The sequence below is a fragment of the Colias eurytheme genome, chromosome 20 (assembly GCF_061535395.1).
Source record: "Colias eurytheme isolate Ceu_HAF_F1 chromosome 20, ilColEury1 Martin Lab GWU primary, whole genome shotgun sequence".
NCBI classification, from domain to species: domain Eukaryota; kingdom Metazoa; phylum Arthropoda; class Insecta; order Lepidoptera; family Pieridae; genus Colias; species Colias eurytheme.
The window spans coordinates 2,124,676-2,139,151 of NC_142999.1; the positions used below are offsets into that span (position 1 = coordinate 2,124,676).

General features: G+C 33.6%; 1 protein-coding gene across 2 annotated transcripts in view; it reads left to right on the forward strand.

Annotated features, from left to right (window-relative positions):
* The window catches only part of LOC149899496 (uncharacterized), a 35,002-nt gene continuing 20,526 nt past the window's right edge, over nt 1-14,476 (forward strand). For both annotated transcript variants that reach the window (XM_090113726.1, XM_090113727.1), the window contains exons 1-4: nt 1-247; nt 3,349-3,498; nt 3,887-3,957; nt 11,431-11,479. In XM_090113726.1, coding sequence (XP_089969852.1) covers nt 3,912-3,957; nt 11,431-11,479 — 95 coding nt within the window. In that variant the 5' untranslated portion in view covers nt 1-247; nt 3,349-3,498; nt 3,887-3,911. The remainder of the gene's footprint in view (nt 248-3,348; nt 3,499-3,886; nt 3,958-11,430; nt 11,480-14,476) is intronic.

Consider the following 14,476-nt stretch of genomic DNA (forward strand, 5'->3'; position numbering starts at 1 on the left):
AATCTTTGTTGTGAGATTTTTGCAAATTGCATGCATGTGTTTGTGACTATTGTGATTGCAAAACGAAAATGGACTGAATTAATATTTTTGTTGCACGTGAAGTTAGTATTTTATGTTAGTATAATATAATCGCCGTCAAACTGGGTGCCAAAACGGTGGAAAGGTTTTTGAACCTAGCTGACGACAATTTTATTGAAGATGTCAGCGAAGACTTGAAATGTTTTCTAGCCGAAAAAAAAATTGACAGGTACAATTAATATTATTTTTTTTATAATAAACATTGCTTAATGATACTGCACATGAAAGCATGATAATCACCGGTAAAGTGCTTGTTTTTAATTGACGAATAAATAATTGATAATCACTGAAAATAGTTGGTAAAACTGAAATGATTCAAGGTTATTGTCCAGTGATGATCGTAGGACGTAAAGAGCATAACCGAATATACATAAAGGCACCTTGAACACGAATAGCGAATCGTGATATGACAAAGGCAAGGTGTTAAATTATTGGAATTATATCGGTTTGTTGTTTGTGTTAAAAAAAAATCTTGTCATTTTTTTTAATATTCACCTTATTTTTATTATTCAGCCATGGCTGTCCCACTGCTGGGCAAAGGCCTCTCTTCCCTTCGTCCACGTCTTCCTATTGTGAGCAATTTTAGTCCATTCCTCCCAATGAGAGTCCAACCAAGTTTCGCCATCTGATTTTGGGCCTATAACAAAGCACCTGTAGCATTTATATTCATTTCATATTGGAAATAAAGCCAGTATATATCTTCTTATATATAAAAATGAATCGCAAAATGTGTTGGTAAGCGCATAACTCGATAATGGCTGAACCGATTTCGATAATTCTTTTTTTATTATATACCTTGAAGTATGAGGATGATTCTTATGTAGAGAAAACGTAAACATGTACCACGGGCGAAGCCGGGGCGGACCGCTAGTATTATTATAAGATCTCTTCACAAAAAGTATATTAATAAGAAAATGTATTTACAATTCAATCAACTGATATTTAATCAAGAAATCTAAATTAATTCTTATGATTTGCAATTGTATTTATTTCTTCGTGTGTGACTTACTCTCATACATAATAATCTTGTTTCTAGTAAATAAACAAGCATGATCCGATTTACATGAATCTTAATATGTATATATAAATCTCGTGTCACAATGTTTGTCCTCAACGGACTCCTAAACCACTTAACCAATTATAATAAAATTCGCACACCATGTGCAGTTCGATCCAACTTGAGAGATAGGATAGTTTAAACATGTAGGTACCACGGGCGAAGCCGGGGCGGACCGCTAGTATTATATATACTTCAGTATTTTTTTATTAACCCATTGACCACTGAGCGGCCCGATCGGGCCGAGACACAATAGATTTTCTATTGTGTCTGTGATCCGAGGACTGACGGATTAAATGCCTTTTTCTCAGTATTTTCTTTAGCAAAAGATATACTTCTCGAAGCCTGTTTTCCATGTTATTTAGGGCTGATTTTTCAATCCTTGTTTAAAACTTATTCATTGAATAACATATTAAACTACCATTTCAAAAATGTATTGTAATTGTCCGTATATGACAGTTTACAGGTGACATTTTAATATGTTCGTGTAATACTTTATTGGACGGATAAATTTTAACCAAGGATTGAAAAATCGGCTCTGAATCAAAATTTTATTTAATGTTCACTTTGTTGTCTAAAGAGAGCCATAACTTTAAACACATTCTTATGAGTCTTAGTGCACATACAATCTAAGCTAGTGTAACAATATAAAAGAATGCTGTAGATACATCTATTACATGATTGATACAGTAGGTTGGTCATCTATCAGAGCATGAATGAAACTGGTCTGGTGCGATCATAAATTGTGAAGTTTCATGTAATCTACATTATTTTCAGATATTTTCACATGTCAAGTGTAGGATGGGTATCTGAAAGAATGGAGGATTGTTTCTTGATTAATTTTGATATTTCATTTGTTTTTCAAATTATTGAATAGTACAGAAAATTAACTAATGAAATAATTTAGTCCAATGTTACCCCATTCCCCAAACTAAAAACCCTATGATGTATAATATTTTGGGTAAACCAGTACATATTAAGGATAACACTGTTTGATTAATATTTATTTACTAGCGGTCCGCCCCAGCTTCGCCTATGTTCTTTCTCAGGGTGTAAAGATTGTCTGTGCCAAATTTCATCAAAATCGGTTGAGAGGTTTAAGCGGGAAAGCGTAACAGACAGACACAGAGTTACTTTCGCATTTATAATATTAGTAGGGATTTAGCTTATTTTTTTTCTACTTGATGCAACAGTTAAGACAAGAAAGCATATTTTTTGTTTTTGTAAGTGTTTTAGATATTTTTTCTATATCTAGTACTACAAAATATAATCTCAATCTAATTCTTTCTATGATCTAATATCATAAAGAATGTTATAAACCCACACACAATTATACATACACATATACACACATGCAATGAATGTTTTATTTTTAAATTGGGTCATACTTTCTGTATAATTATCGTAATGGTTGAGTTTCATGAAATTTTGTGCTACAAACTTGTTCATTTTGTAATCGGTTTAAATTAATATAATATTGTATTTGTATAGATTTAAACATAGTATGTAATTCGTTTTTTATTGCTAAATTAGCTGTGCTCCGCGGTTTCACCTGCATTGCTCTGCTGCTGATTGTCTTAGCGTGATGATATAATATATAGCCTATAGCCTTCCTCAATAAATGGGCTATCTAACACCGAAATAATTTTTCAAATCGGACCAGTAGTTCCTGAGATTAGCGCATTCAAACAAACAAAAAACAACCTCAACAGCTCCCATTGTTAATTCAGCACTATGCGAAAACAAACCATAAATGTATTATTTTGTTTAAAAATCTGTACATTATCTTTATAACCAAATCTGGTTACAACTGGATGGATTTTGCTTTGTTACCTATATCTAAGCTATTAGTCCTTGGCAGAAGAATTTAATTACATTCAACGCACACGCGAATGAATTTGCTGGTACAGATAACTAGTATACTTTTATGCTTTATGCAGTTGTTCAATAAATACGCTATATTCTCTAGTAGCAATCCGCCCGCGGCTTCGCCCGCTTTGTCTAAACCGAATAAATGGTAACCTTCCTTGAGAATTGAGATTCATTCTATTTAAAAAAAGCCGCATCAAATTGCGTTGCGTAGTTTTAAAGATTTAAGCATATATAGGGACGAAGGGACAGAGAAAGTGACTTTGTTTAACACTATACTAGTGATGATCATAAAATTAATATGCTTAATGCTATATTCTCTAAGAAACAGTTTATATACACAGTGTGCTAGTCTTCCCGCCCGTGAGCAACTACCGTCGGTTCCTGATACATCGTTGTGTGGAACAACTGAACCGGCCTGATCTCGCGACCTTCTCGATTGGCGTTAGTGACGAAAGGCGGACCGTTGTCTGCTATAGAGACCGGCTGCTGAGGTACGGAACAACTCTGCGATATTTTTCTTCTTTTGAATCTTGCCAAAAAAGTTTCACTTCTGACACGTGTGCTCGGCACACACGCTCTATTTTATTGTAAATTTAATTATAGATTGCTTACTGAGGTGGTGTGGTAAAGAAGGAATATAAGACTTAAATGTAATGAATTTTCATTACATCAATAATACCAGCTTATTTTCATCAAAATATTATATTAGTTTTATTACGATTTCATACAGGTTAATATATTTATTAGCATGAGCTATTGCCTTAGATCATTAAAAATACTTTTTAATTAGGTACAAACCTTTCTTTGTACAACAAATGAAAACTTAAAGAAAAAAGAAATCGTTATTAGGAATAGAGTAAAGTATTTATTTGTTTACAGTGATGAAGCCTGCGCCCGGCCAGCCATGGGCCTGACACCGACAGACCGGGGCGATGCGGGCCTTACTACGAGTAAGTGGATTTTATTATAAGTCTAATCAATCTATAAAATATAAATATTTTACAGCAAAAAAAATTAAGTAGGTTTACGATCGAGATGTTTACGTGATAACGTCTTATTGGTGGCAGCGCTCGAGATGAGACGGGAGATCGGTCCGTCTCTCTCTCGTTATACCTGCGATCGCGCTCGTGAGGTTTTGGTGTGACACAAGTTTCTGAACATGTCACCCGACTAAAACCATTTTAAAAACGTTACCACAGTATTACAATATTATTTCCTACAGTAAGGAATCGCCTTTGATGTCGCGCGATGCCGCCGCCAGCGTAGGTACTTACGCTGCCACACGAAAATACGCTAGGGTTGCAACAAATGGGAAATAAAACAATTGTGATTATTAATATTATGATGAAATCATTCATTCATGTTTACATTCTAATTCAAAATAATTGCGATTATTAAATCTGATGTAATTATTTGTTCATAAATATATAATTACATATATTGCACTGCTAAATATTATTTACGTGGACACTTTATTTTTGGATGTTCTTAATTGTATATTATACCATTTAACTAAGTAATGCATTCGCATTAGGATGTACAATCTGATTAGAAAATAATGAGGACAACATATTATACATAGCTTTGATTTTAATTCAACAGATACAATTAATACAATCTTTCTGAAATATTGTAAATATTCCTTCTGGGATTTCAATGTAGATTTACATCCGTAAACGGAACAGTTTTTGCGCGCCATAATAGAATATGAAAGTACCCATGTATAATAAAATTATTACACAAAAAATACGATTGCGTCGTCCTTTCGCGATAGTTAATGCAAACTCAGCGTGATTGCATTAAGCGGCCCGCGTCGCCCGACCCCCCGCCAGTTCCCCTCCGTTTCTCTGCACAAGTACATTCGTCGCCATACTGTAGGAAATATGGTAATACTGTGACGTTACCACGTTAAAAACAATACATACATACACTTTATACTTTATACTAATTTATTTTAGATATGGTAGGTACATACGCTACTTTTTTACTGTTTCATTTACCATGTGAAAGAACAAAAACAGACACACAAAAACAACTTATAAATGAAGTGCAATACTTACGTCAACCATTTTAGTTGAACTATAAAACTACTTCGATACTTATATAATTCATACCATTATGTGATAGCAAATCTTAAACTAGTACGTTACAAAGTAACGCATACATACCTACATAAATCCTTATAGCAGTCGAGTTTCCTGCAATAACATCCTTTTCCTGAATACCTAGTTAGTAAAAAGTAGTTGGAGTTTAGCGCTCGATCATACTGGGTTTTAATGGCGGTAGGTAAAATATAAAAAAAGGTCATTTTGGTCGTTATTTCGACGTAAATGTGTGCTATCTGTGGCAATAAGAAATAAGAAGTGCCTTTTCTACAATCGCTCCCTAATTGATCAGCTCATAAAAAAGAGTTTCCTTCTACTAAATAAATGTCTTCAGACTGCAAATAGAAAAAACTGAAATGTTTAATGGTAATAGACCTATTCTGATATTTAACTCATATTTATTTTAAATCAATCTTCAAACTAACCTTATCGTATAAAGTTAGGTTTAGTACACATACCATTTGGAAAGACTTCGATGCAATATAATACTAAAGTACTTGTGTAATATTGCACTATAGTCTACACCACACTGATACCGCGAAGTTGCAACAGGTCGCTTGCTCAAGCTGGCTCATTTACTATTCACTATCGAATAGTTGGCGATAGTAGTCGTTAAAGTAGTAGATTAATGTCAAATTTAACAATAACAGTAACGGTGAATTTTACAGCGACTGCGAAATATGTTGCACCAGGGTATTTTTTCACAGTTAAAGTTAACAGGGTTACAACTTACAAGTCAAGTGATCATTTTACGACAAACTATTATCGACATTGTCCTCATTAAAATAACATTCAAAAAAGCGCAGTGCGCTACTTTTCGCGTATGACGCTTCGATGCTCCCCGAAATAAATTGTTGTTACTTGATTTTTAATTTTAATTTTATGAGAACAATGTCGATAATAGTTTGTCAATGAAAAATGCGCTGCGCTGCGCTCCGCCAATCTGCGCCGGCCCAGAGTCTGAATTGTGACGTCATCTATAAAATTGTCAAATGGTGCAACTCATATTTTCCGTAACCGTTACTATAACATGATTGTTATTGCTAAAGTAACATGTTGCTACCCAGCCTTAGTATTTACTATCAATACTATCGTATAGCTAGGCGATAGTGGCGCAGGCTTATAATTGCACCGTTATAAACATTGCATAATTGAAAACGATTACGTTACCATAAATGTCGGTGTTTAACAATAAAACTGTTATTATAACGCTCTATATTAATCGGAATTTCGATCTAAATTATTCCGCTAATCGTGTATTATGTATGTTGGATAATAGTTCAACGTTTGATTTAATCATATGCAATAATTTAAATAAGGCTGCATTTTGATTTTATTTAAATTGTCACTGATTTCTTTCGTGTCGTGTAACTGTTAATGGAAGACACAGGCTCCTGAAAAACAGTTCTTACTCTCTTATCTTAGGAGCCTGGGTCACTTTAATTTTGTATTTTTTTTATGTGAAATAAATGATTTATTTATTTATTTTAAATGAACTAAGCAAGCTGGATTAGGAGCTATCATAAGATTGTAATGAGCAAGAATGTGTCTGTAGTTTAGTTTTGTTGTTATGGAGCGGAAAGTGAATGCTAAACATAGTCGGTATGTAGTCCATCGAGGAATCGCTAAATGCATCATGATACGTTGTTTTTTCAATTGTATTTTATCATTTATGGCATGAAGATGTAGAATTCATGGAGAGACCTTATTCAATGACTTAACTAAATAATCTTTGATTAGAAGTCTTATCCTGTCTATATTATAAATTAAAATAATTGATTTTCCAACTCTTGTCGTTCATCTCGGAATTAGTTTCTTTCTCAATCTCAGATGTTTATAAAATTCAGGTCGTCTTTGATCATAATTACCTACAAGAAGTAACTGTACAATGACTGCCGGCGTATACAGATTGGCGTGTTGAAATTTCTCATGTTTTTGTAATGTTGGTACCTATCATCTTGATTATTATCTTCATTGATTTCATCCTTGTTTAGATTAATATTACAAAAGCCGTTTCTATTAGCGAATCTTCGGTTATTATTGGCTCTTTTACCAGTAGACTCAATAGCATATTCTGTTATCGAATCTTCCTTTCTTATTGAATTGACACTGCTAGTAAGATTTAGCAACAGTGTCAATATATAAAACATTCGCGCAATGACATACAAGAACCACTACTGCACTGCATCACGCCATCACGCCCCATTTTGTAACCGCCAAGATTCTTCCTTCATTCTCCCTTATACCACAGAATATACTTATGCTGAGTCAATATTCACGCAATTAATTAACATACAAGAACCACTACTGCACTGCATCACGCCCCATTTTGTAACCGCCAAGATTCGTCCTTCACAATGTCGGTCGCAGCAGAGCACGAACCGCTATGACATAACGCATGTTGTAAGCGGTAAATGACCAGCGGACGAAGTGGGCCGACGATAGTGAAAGTGGCACATTCGCGCAGGGCATCTGAACTTAGATTTTGTAACTGCATCTCGCGATTGTCTGTGAATACAACCTTTTCTGGAATGTTTAATGGGGTCATTATGAACGGACTCTGTGATTGGGAAACTTTTAAGGGGTATTTATGGTTATTTTCAATCTTCGCAGTCTTTAAATAAGGGAAGACGTTCAAATTCGATTATATTTTTTTGGAGTTGTTACCTCAGAAATGTCGATTGGCTGAACCAATTTTTTTTAATCTATCTTTATTTGAAAACAACTGCCTTCCGTTTGGTCCAATTAAAGTTCTGTCTAGTTTTGGCCATTTGAAGGTGGTTGAACTTTTGTTAAAAAAATATTTTTTTCATTGTGTCGTGTTGTTTATTTGTATAATGTGTGAATGCTATGAAGACATGCACATAATATTTCTGGTTTTTAATAAATTCCAATCTTGACTACGAATTCGTATTATATATGCAATTCGAGATACATCATTGGGTCAACATCTTTTCCTGTCGTTGCTATTGCAGAACCGGCAACGTGCTTTGCGATTGTTGCTTTAAAAGTAAGGTCACTTTACTTACATCACTGTCTCAAACCTACATGTGAAAATATATGCGTGACCCCGAAGTTAAGTTTCAATTTAACCCGTGCGGTTTGACCTAGATCTTCACATTTCATTTGCATTCATTAAGGACGTAATATGTAGTTCCTTAACGGTTGTCTAAATATGGATACGTATGGAAATTCGTTCTCAGTTTTAATCACATGTTATTTTATCATTATCTAATGTTTTGATAGATACTAGTATATCGATATCAACCACTTCGTATCCATCGTTACATATGGTCTATACTTGTTTTATAGGTGTTTTTCAATCAACCGGGAAAAGCAGTTCTAGATTTTTCTCGTAATCGATACAATTTTTTTGCACTGACCCGCGTATTACGTAAATGATATGGAAGTCGCTTTGACTTATCGTAATACACTTATGTTTTGTAGAGCATAACCATTTATGGTTATGTAGAAATGGGTAATAAATTTGTATTATTTTGAAGGAATTGGAATTCGTATATTTGTGTGTTGAAATTATATCTTTAGCATTGTTATATTTTCTAAAGAAGGAAGTCTATTGGCCTGAATAACAATAATAATAGTGGTATCAAATAAATGACTACCTGGTTCAATTGGATTAGGTAAGAGGATTAGATCTAAAGAATGTCGTAAGTTGTTTGATATGTGTTTTTCTTATTAATTAGGAAGGCAAGGAAAGCCGCTAGTTACGCGTCAATGTTGTTACGAATACGATGTTTTTAGATTAATTGATGACTGTTTGGATTAAGTGATTAGTTAATATCACAGATAAGTATGGGCTTAATCTATGTCTTTTTAATTTTAAATGATAATTTTAATAACGTCCATGTTGTATTTCTTCAAAAAAACTCAGGATGTTTGTTTTTTTAATGTTGTTGTGTTTGTTTGATGTTCGTGGTTATTTGTTCGAAAATATCAACGTTAAAGAAAGATTCTGCGTGTCTATTTGCGAGCTATGTGTAAAAGTGACAATTAAGGTGATTACAAGGTTATAAATACTAATTAAATCGTTAAGAAATTAATGACCGTGTAAGGTAAATAACACGCATCGCATTAAGACTGCTTATGGTTAATGGCATTAACTCCCATTATCTTAGCTATTAGTCTTTGCTATTTCGTTTGATGTTGATTGATGATTAGTGTCATGTGTAATCAGTTATGCTTATTTTCTAAGGGCCGATTTTTCAATGCTTGGATAAAACTTATTCGTCGAATAATGTATAAAACTACCATTTTAAAAACGTATTCTTATTGCCCATATTTGACAGTTTACGTGACATTTTAATATTATCGTGTAATACTTTATTGGACGGATAAGTTTTATCCAAGCATTGAAAAATCGGCCCTAAGTGTCAAGTAAATTATTTTGTTTATATAAAATATATTTCTCTGGTTGGTTTCTATCCAAAAGGGATGGATGCTGGTAGTTCTTCCTGAATTAATTACCCCAAGTATTTTTCTACTTGCAACATTTTTCAATTTAATTAAATTTGTTGTATGAATAATTTCCCTGTTTCGTATTTTTTCACTAAGGATATTCTGTATTCCGCATTTGATAAAAATAAGTGCCTGTATGTTATCTTGGATATAAACTTGTCTCGGTATTTCAAGTCAAATAGTCTTGCGAAAAAATTGGGTCACGCGAGTGCTGGGTCAACATTCACACAAGAGGCATCATAGTGGATATATTGCTATAATATAATATACCTAAACTTATACGCTGTCTAATAAGAAAAATATATTCTTTAAGTACGTCGAGTCAGATAGATGAGATTTTTCAAGTGTCGTTGTTTTATAATCTGCTATCGCTAACCTCTGTAGCATATAGCTTTACTTATTGCCAATTCAAATCTCTAACCCATTTTGATGACTTCACATCATCAAAATGTTAGAGTCGTCGTCGTCGACGTCCATTCAAGATAATAAAAGGATTTCCATTGAAAATGGTCATCGTAAGGAAACTATAGAGTCAAAGATAATCATTAGTAAGATAAGTCTTAGTATCTTCACCAATTACCGGCTTAGAAATGCGGTAATTTCCATCTCGACTTGCCTTCAAGGATGTGCCAACTACGAGCTCAAACGAGCGAACACAAAACACAAACAAAAGCGTGAGTCGTGATTGCGATCGCATGGGAACATTGCATTGATGTAACACTACGCAACGCACACGTTCGTTATCTTGATGGACGCGATATTATGTTTTGTAAGACGTTATTTAATAAAATTATTGACCTGGCTTGTACGTGTGTACATAAGCAGGTGATGGCTTTCGGGTCAGAATGGTAGAGGTGAATGGCATAGTTTAACTGCGGGATTAGGACATGTGTTGACATTTATTGAACTATGTTAATCGTACAGTTGTCTATATAATATGATATCTTTAGCTCTGAAGGAAGATAATGTGCTCAATTAAATGTTCATTAATTTTATACAAAACATTTCAATCTTTTTAAAATACTAGAGCTTTTTTGATTTCCAAACAGTTTTAGAATGTATTCGGATACAATTGTATTGTGGAGTACCTACCATCTATAATGCAGCATGACAGAATAATGCAACAGTATGAACGATTACAATCTTTGATATATGTTTGCTTGTTAATAGTTCCTGTATTAGATCTAAGTGTATTTTTATTTCCTATCACACTTTATCAATGATGACCGATAACCAAAGATCGATTTGACATAACCACACCTTACAATTTGATTTCTATCACTGATAATGTAAATTGATGATATTTGTAAGTTATTATTTCCCAGTTCATAATCATAAACTAATTCTGTAACTGGGTCTTTAAAATTTGGAGAAAAGTTTCTTTTGGAGAACATTTCTATATTCGTGCCAAAATATCAATTAAAGTTGTTCTCGTATAATAAACATTTATTTCATTACATCAATTCTAACCCAAAAATATCAACCCACATTAAAACGTAAAGCAATCGGCACCGTACGAAAGTGAAACAACCCGAATTACTTTCATTTTCGATTGCTATATATTTTTAAATGTCCATGATTCTGTAAGCTCGAAAATGGTGTAAACCCTTGAAGAGTAAAAAATTCCTGTAAATCATGGTGACAGTTTTTGAAAAGTATGAAAATCCTTGAAGAGTAAATTGTACGAAATCATAGTGACATTAATTTTTTAAAAGTATGAAAATCCTTGAAGAGTAAAACGTCCCGTAAATACGACATTGTGTTTTTGAAAAGTATGAAAATCCTTGAAGAGTATAAGGTCCCGAGTATCCGAAATCATGGTGACATTATGTAACTTTGCAGGCCCGGTGGGGGGTGAGCCGGCGCGCGCGCAGCTTCAGGAAAAGCCCAGGTCAGTTGAACACTTCCTACATCTCCTCATTCCTTATCCAACCGTCGACGGTGACGGACGCGTTACAATTATTACGTATTGTGTTACGAATTTGAATTGTACAGTGATTGTGTTATCAGTTTGGTGTTTGTGTACGAGTGACCTTGTGGATTGCTTTGCGATTGTTCTCTGGTAATTGTTTTTTCCATTACTTATGGTATTACATAGTATGTATTGTGAGTAGTAAACCTTATGTTTAATGGTAATGCCATTTTTAATTTAATGTTAGCATGTTTTGCTCCATTGACTAGACCAAGATTAGCATGTCATCTAAGGTCATTGAACATGTGGTTTGTTGATGTTTTCAGTTATGTACTGTAGTATGGTAAATAGCCCTTACCATGAATTTATTCCATATATAAATAACATGGTCAATAGTTCTTTAAATTTAATTGCATAACATGATACAATTAATGTAAACTGAATCTTATCAACAGAAAGATATGTCAACACTATCTGTAACAAATGTTATGCCACACGACTCATAATGTTTGTTAATTATGTTTTGATAACGGATATACAAAAATATTATACGTATTTATTTACTACGGTATACATTAAATAAGTAATTAATTAATAGAAGATAATAGAGATAAATGTTAATCTACCCTCTTTTTGTTTACCATCTGACGTCACATGTCTTTTAGTACTGATTTAGCAATCACTCTTAATATTATAAAAGCGAAAGTTTGTTCGTATGTATGTTTGTTTCACACAAATACTGTTGAACCTTTATAATTAAAATTGGCACACTTGGAGGGTAACTTGGATTAACACATAGGATAGGTTTTATCCCAGAAATCCCATAGGAACAGGAACTATGCGGGTCTGTATTTGAAAAACGTGGGCGAAGCCGGGGGCGGAAAGCTAGTACATAATGATTACACCGTATTAGGTAATAATTGAGTCCTTACTCGAGTTAAATTATGTAATGGGTAATCTGATAATCTTGTGAAATGAGTCGAAATAATAACAATAGGTACATATATTGACTAATAGTTGCCAAATTGGCTAGGTACATTATATTACTTCAACCGACTTCAAAAAAGGAGATTCTGATTTATTTATTTTTTTGGTTTGTGACCTCAGTACTATCTGGGTGAATGGACATTGATATTTTTTTTATTTGAAAGAATATCCTCTATATGCCTCCCATATAATCCTACTGGCTTTCCGCCCGCGGCTTCGCTCGCGTTTTCAGAGAAAACCCCGCAGTTCCCTTTCCCGTGGGATTTCCGGGATAAAACCTATTCTATCTCTCAAGTTGGATCGAACTGCACATGGTGTGCGAATTTTATTATAATCGGTTTAGTGGTTTAGGAGTCCATTGAGGACAAACATTGTGACACGAGATACGACACGATATATTAAGATTTAAATTTTGTTCATTTGTGGCATATAATGCAGTTTGTTACAAAGAATTGTTATGTACACTTTATGTATAAAACAAATCATATAATAACTTTAAATAAGATGTCATTGGTTAAACGGGCTTTGAGGTTAGTATAAGCCGTATAAGTTACAATAATAACATAAGGATAGACCTTTAGTTTGCCATTTGGCGCACCCATATAATATTACTAATGCCAATGTTATGTTGCAATAACATTGGTTGTAAACAATCACATAATAGAGATTTTTTTAATATCCTTAAGAAATGTTTTTTAATAAACATGCTTATATGTATATTTCCTTATTTATTAAATCGATTTTGAGTCTCACAGCAAGAATAACATAGCATGTACCTACTTCGTTATAGTATCGACTATCGACTAGCTTTCCGCCCGCGGCTTCGCCCGCTTTGTCTAAAACATTATAAATCATATACTAAAACTTTCCTCTTGAATCACTCTATCTATTAAAAAAATCAGTTGCGTAGTTTTAAAGATACATAGGGACAAAGGGACAGAGGAAGCGACTCTGTTTTATACTATGTAGTGATGGATGGATACCTACTTGATAATAAACATACTGAGGACAATTTTAAAGTATGACAGTAAAGGTTTTAGCTAAAACTTATATTTAAATATTTATATTAACAAATTTCTTAACAAGGCTATAAGCATTCCTCTTCAGACTTCGTATATAGGTCAAAAAGCATATTACGTGAACGATATTTTACCCAATAACTATAAGTTGTATATAATTTTGTACCAAAATAAAAAAAACAAACTATGTTTTAATATAGGTATGCCGTTATTGTCGTTAAGGCAATTTGTTTATCTTTTTTAAAAATAATGGTTTGATTACTTATATATTGTTTCACGCATTACAGTCTTATCACTTGAGGGTTTTCGTTCATTTCCATTAAATAAACTCAATTAAGGCGATAGATTTTATATTTTCGTAAAACCTATACTAATATTATAAAGCTGAAGAGTTTGTTTGTTTGAACGCGCTAAACTCAGGATCCACGCGTCCGATTTGTAAAATTATTTCTCTGTTAGATAGTCCATTTATCGAGAAAGGCTATAGGCATATGTCATCACGCTAATACCCATTGCATTAGGAGCGGAGCAATGCGGGTAAAACCGCGGGGCACAGCTTGTATCAAATGTAAAACGTGGAAGTAATTAATTCAATTAGGTGTTGATAGATGAAACACCTTGCGTCAATTGATGGTGTCAACTGTCAATTAATGAACATTAAACACCCATAAACTTGGAAATTACCTTTACTTATCCATACTCCATACTAATATTATAAATGCGAAAGTAACTCTGTCTCTCTGTCTGTTACTCAATCACGCCTTAACTACTGAACCAATTTGCATGAAATTTGGTATAGAGATATTTTGATACCCGAGGAAGGACATAGGATAGGTTTTATCCCGGAAATCCTACGGAAACGTTTTTCTTTGAAAACGCGGGCGAAGCCGCGGGCGGAAAGCTAGCAATATTATAAATGCGAAAGTAACTCTGTCTGTCTATCTGTTACTCAATCACGCCTAAACTACTG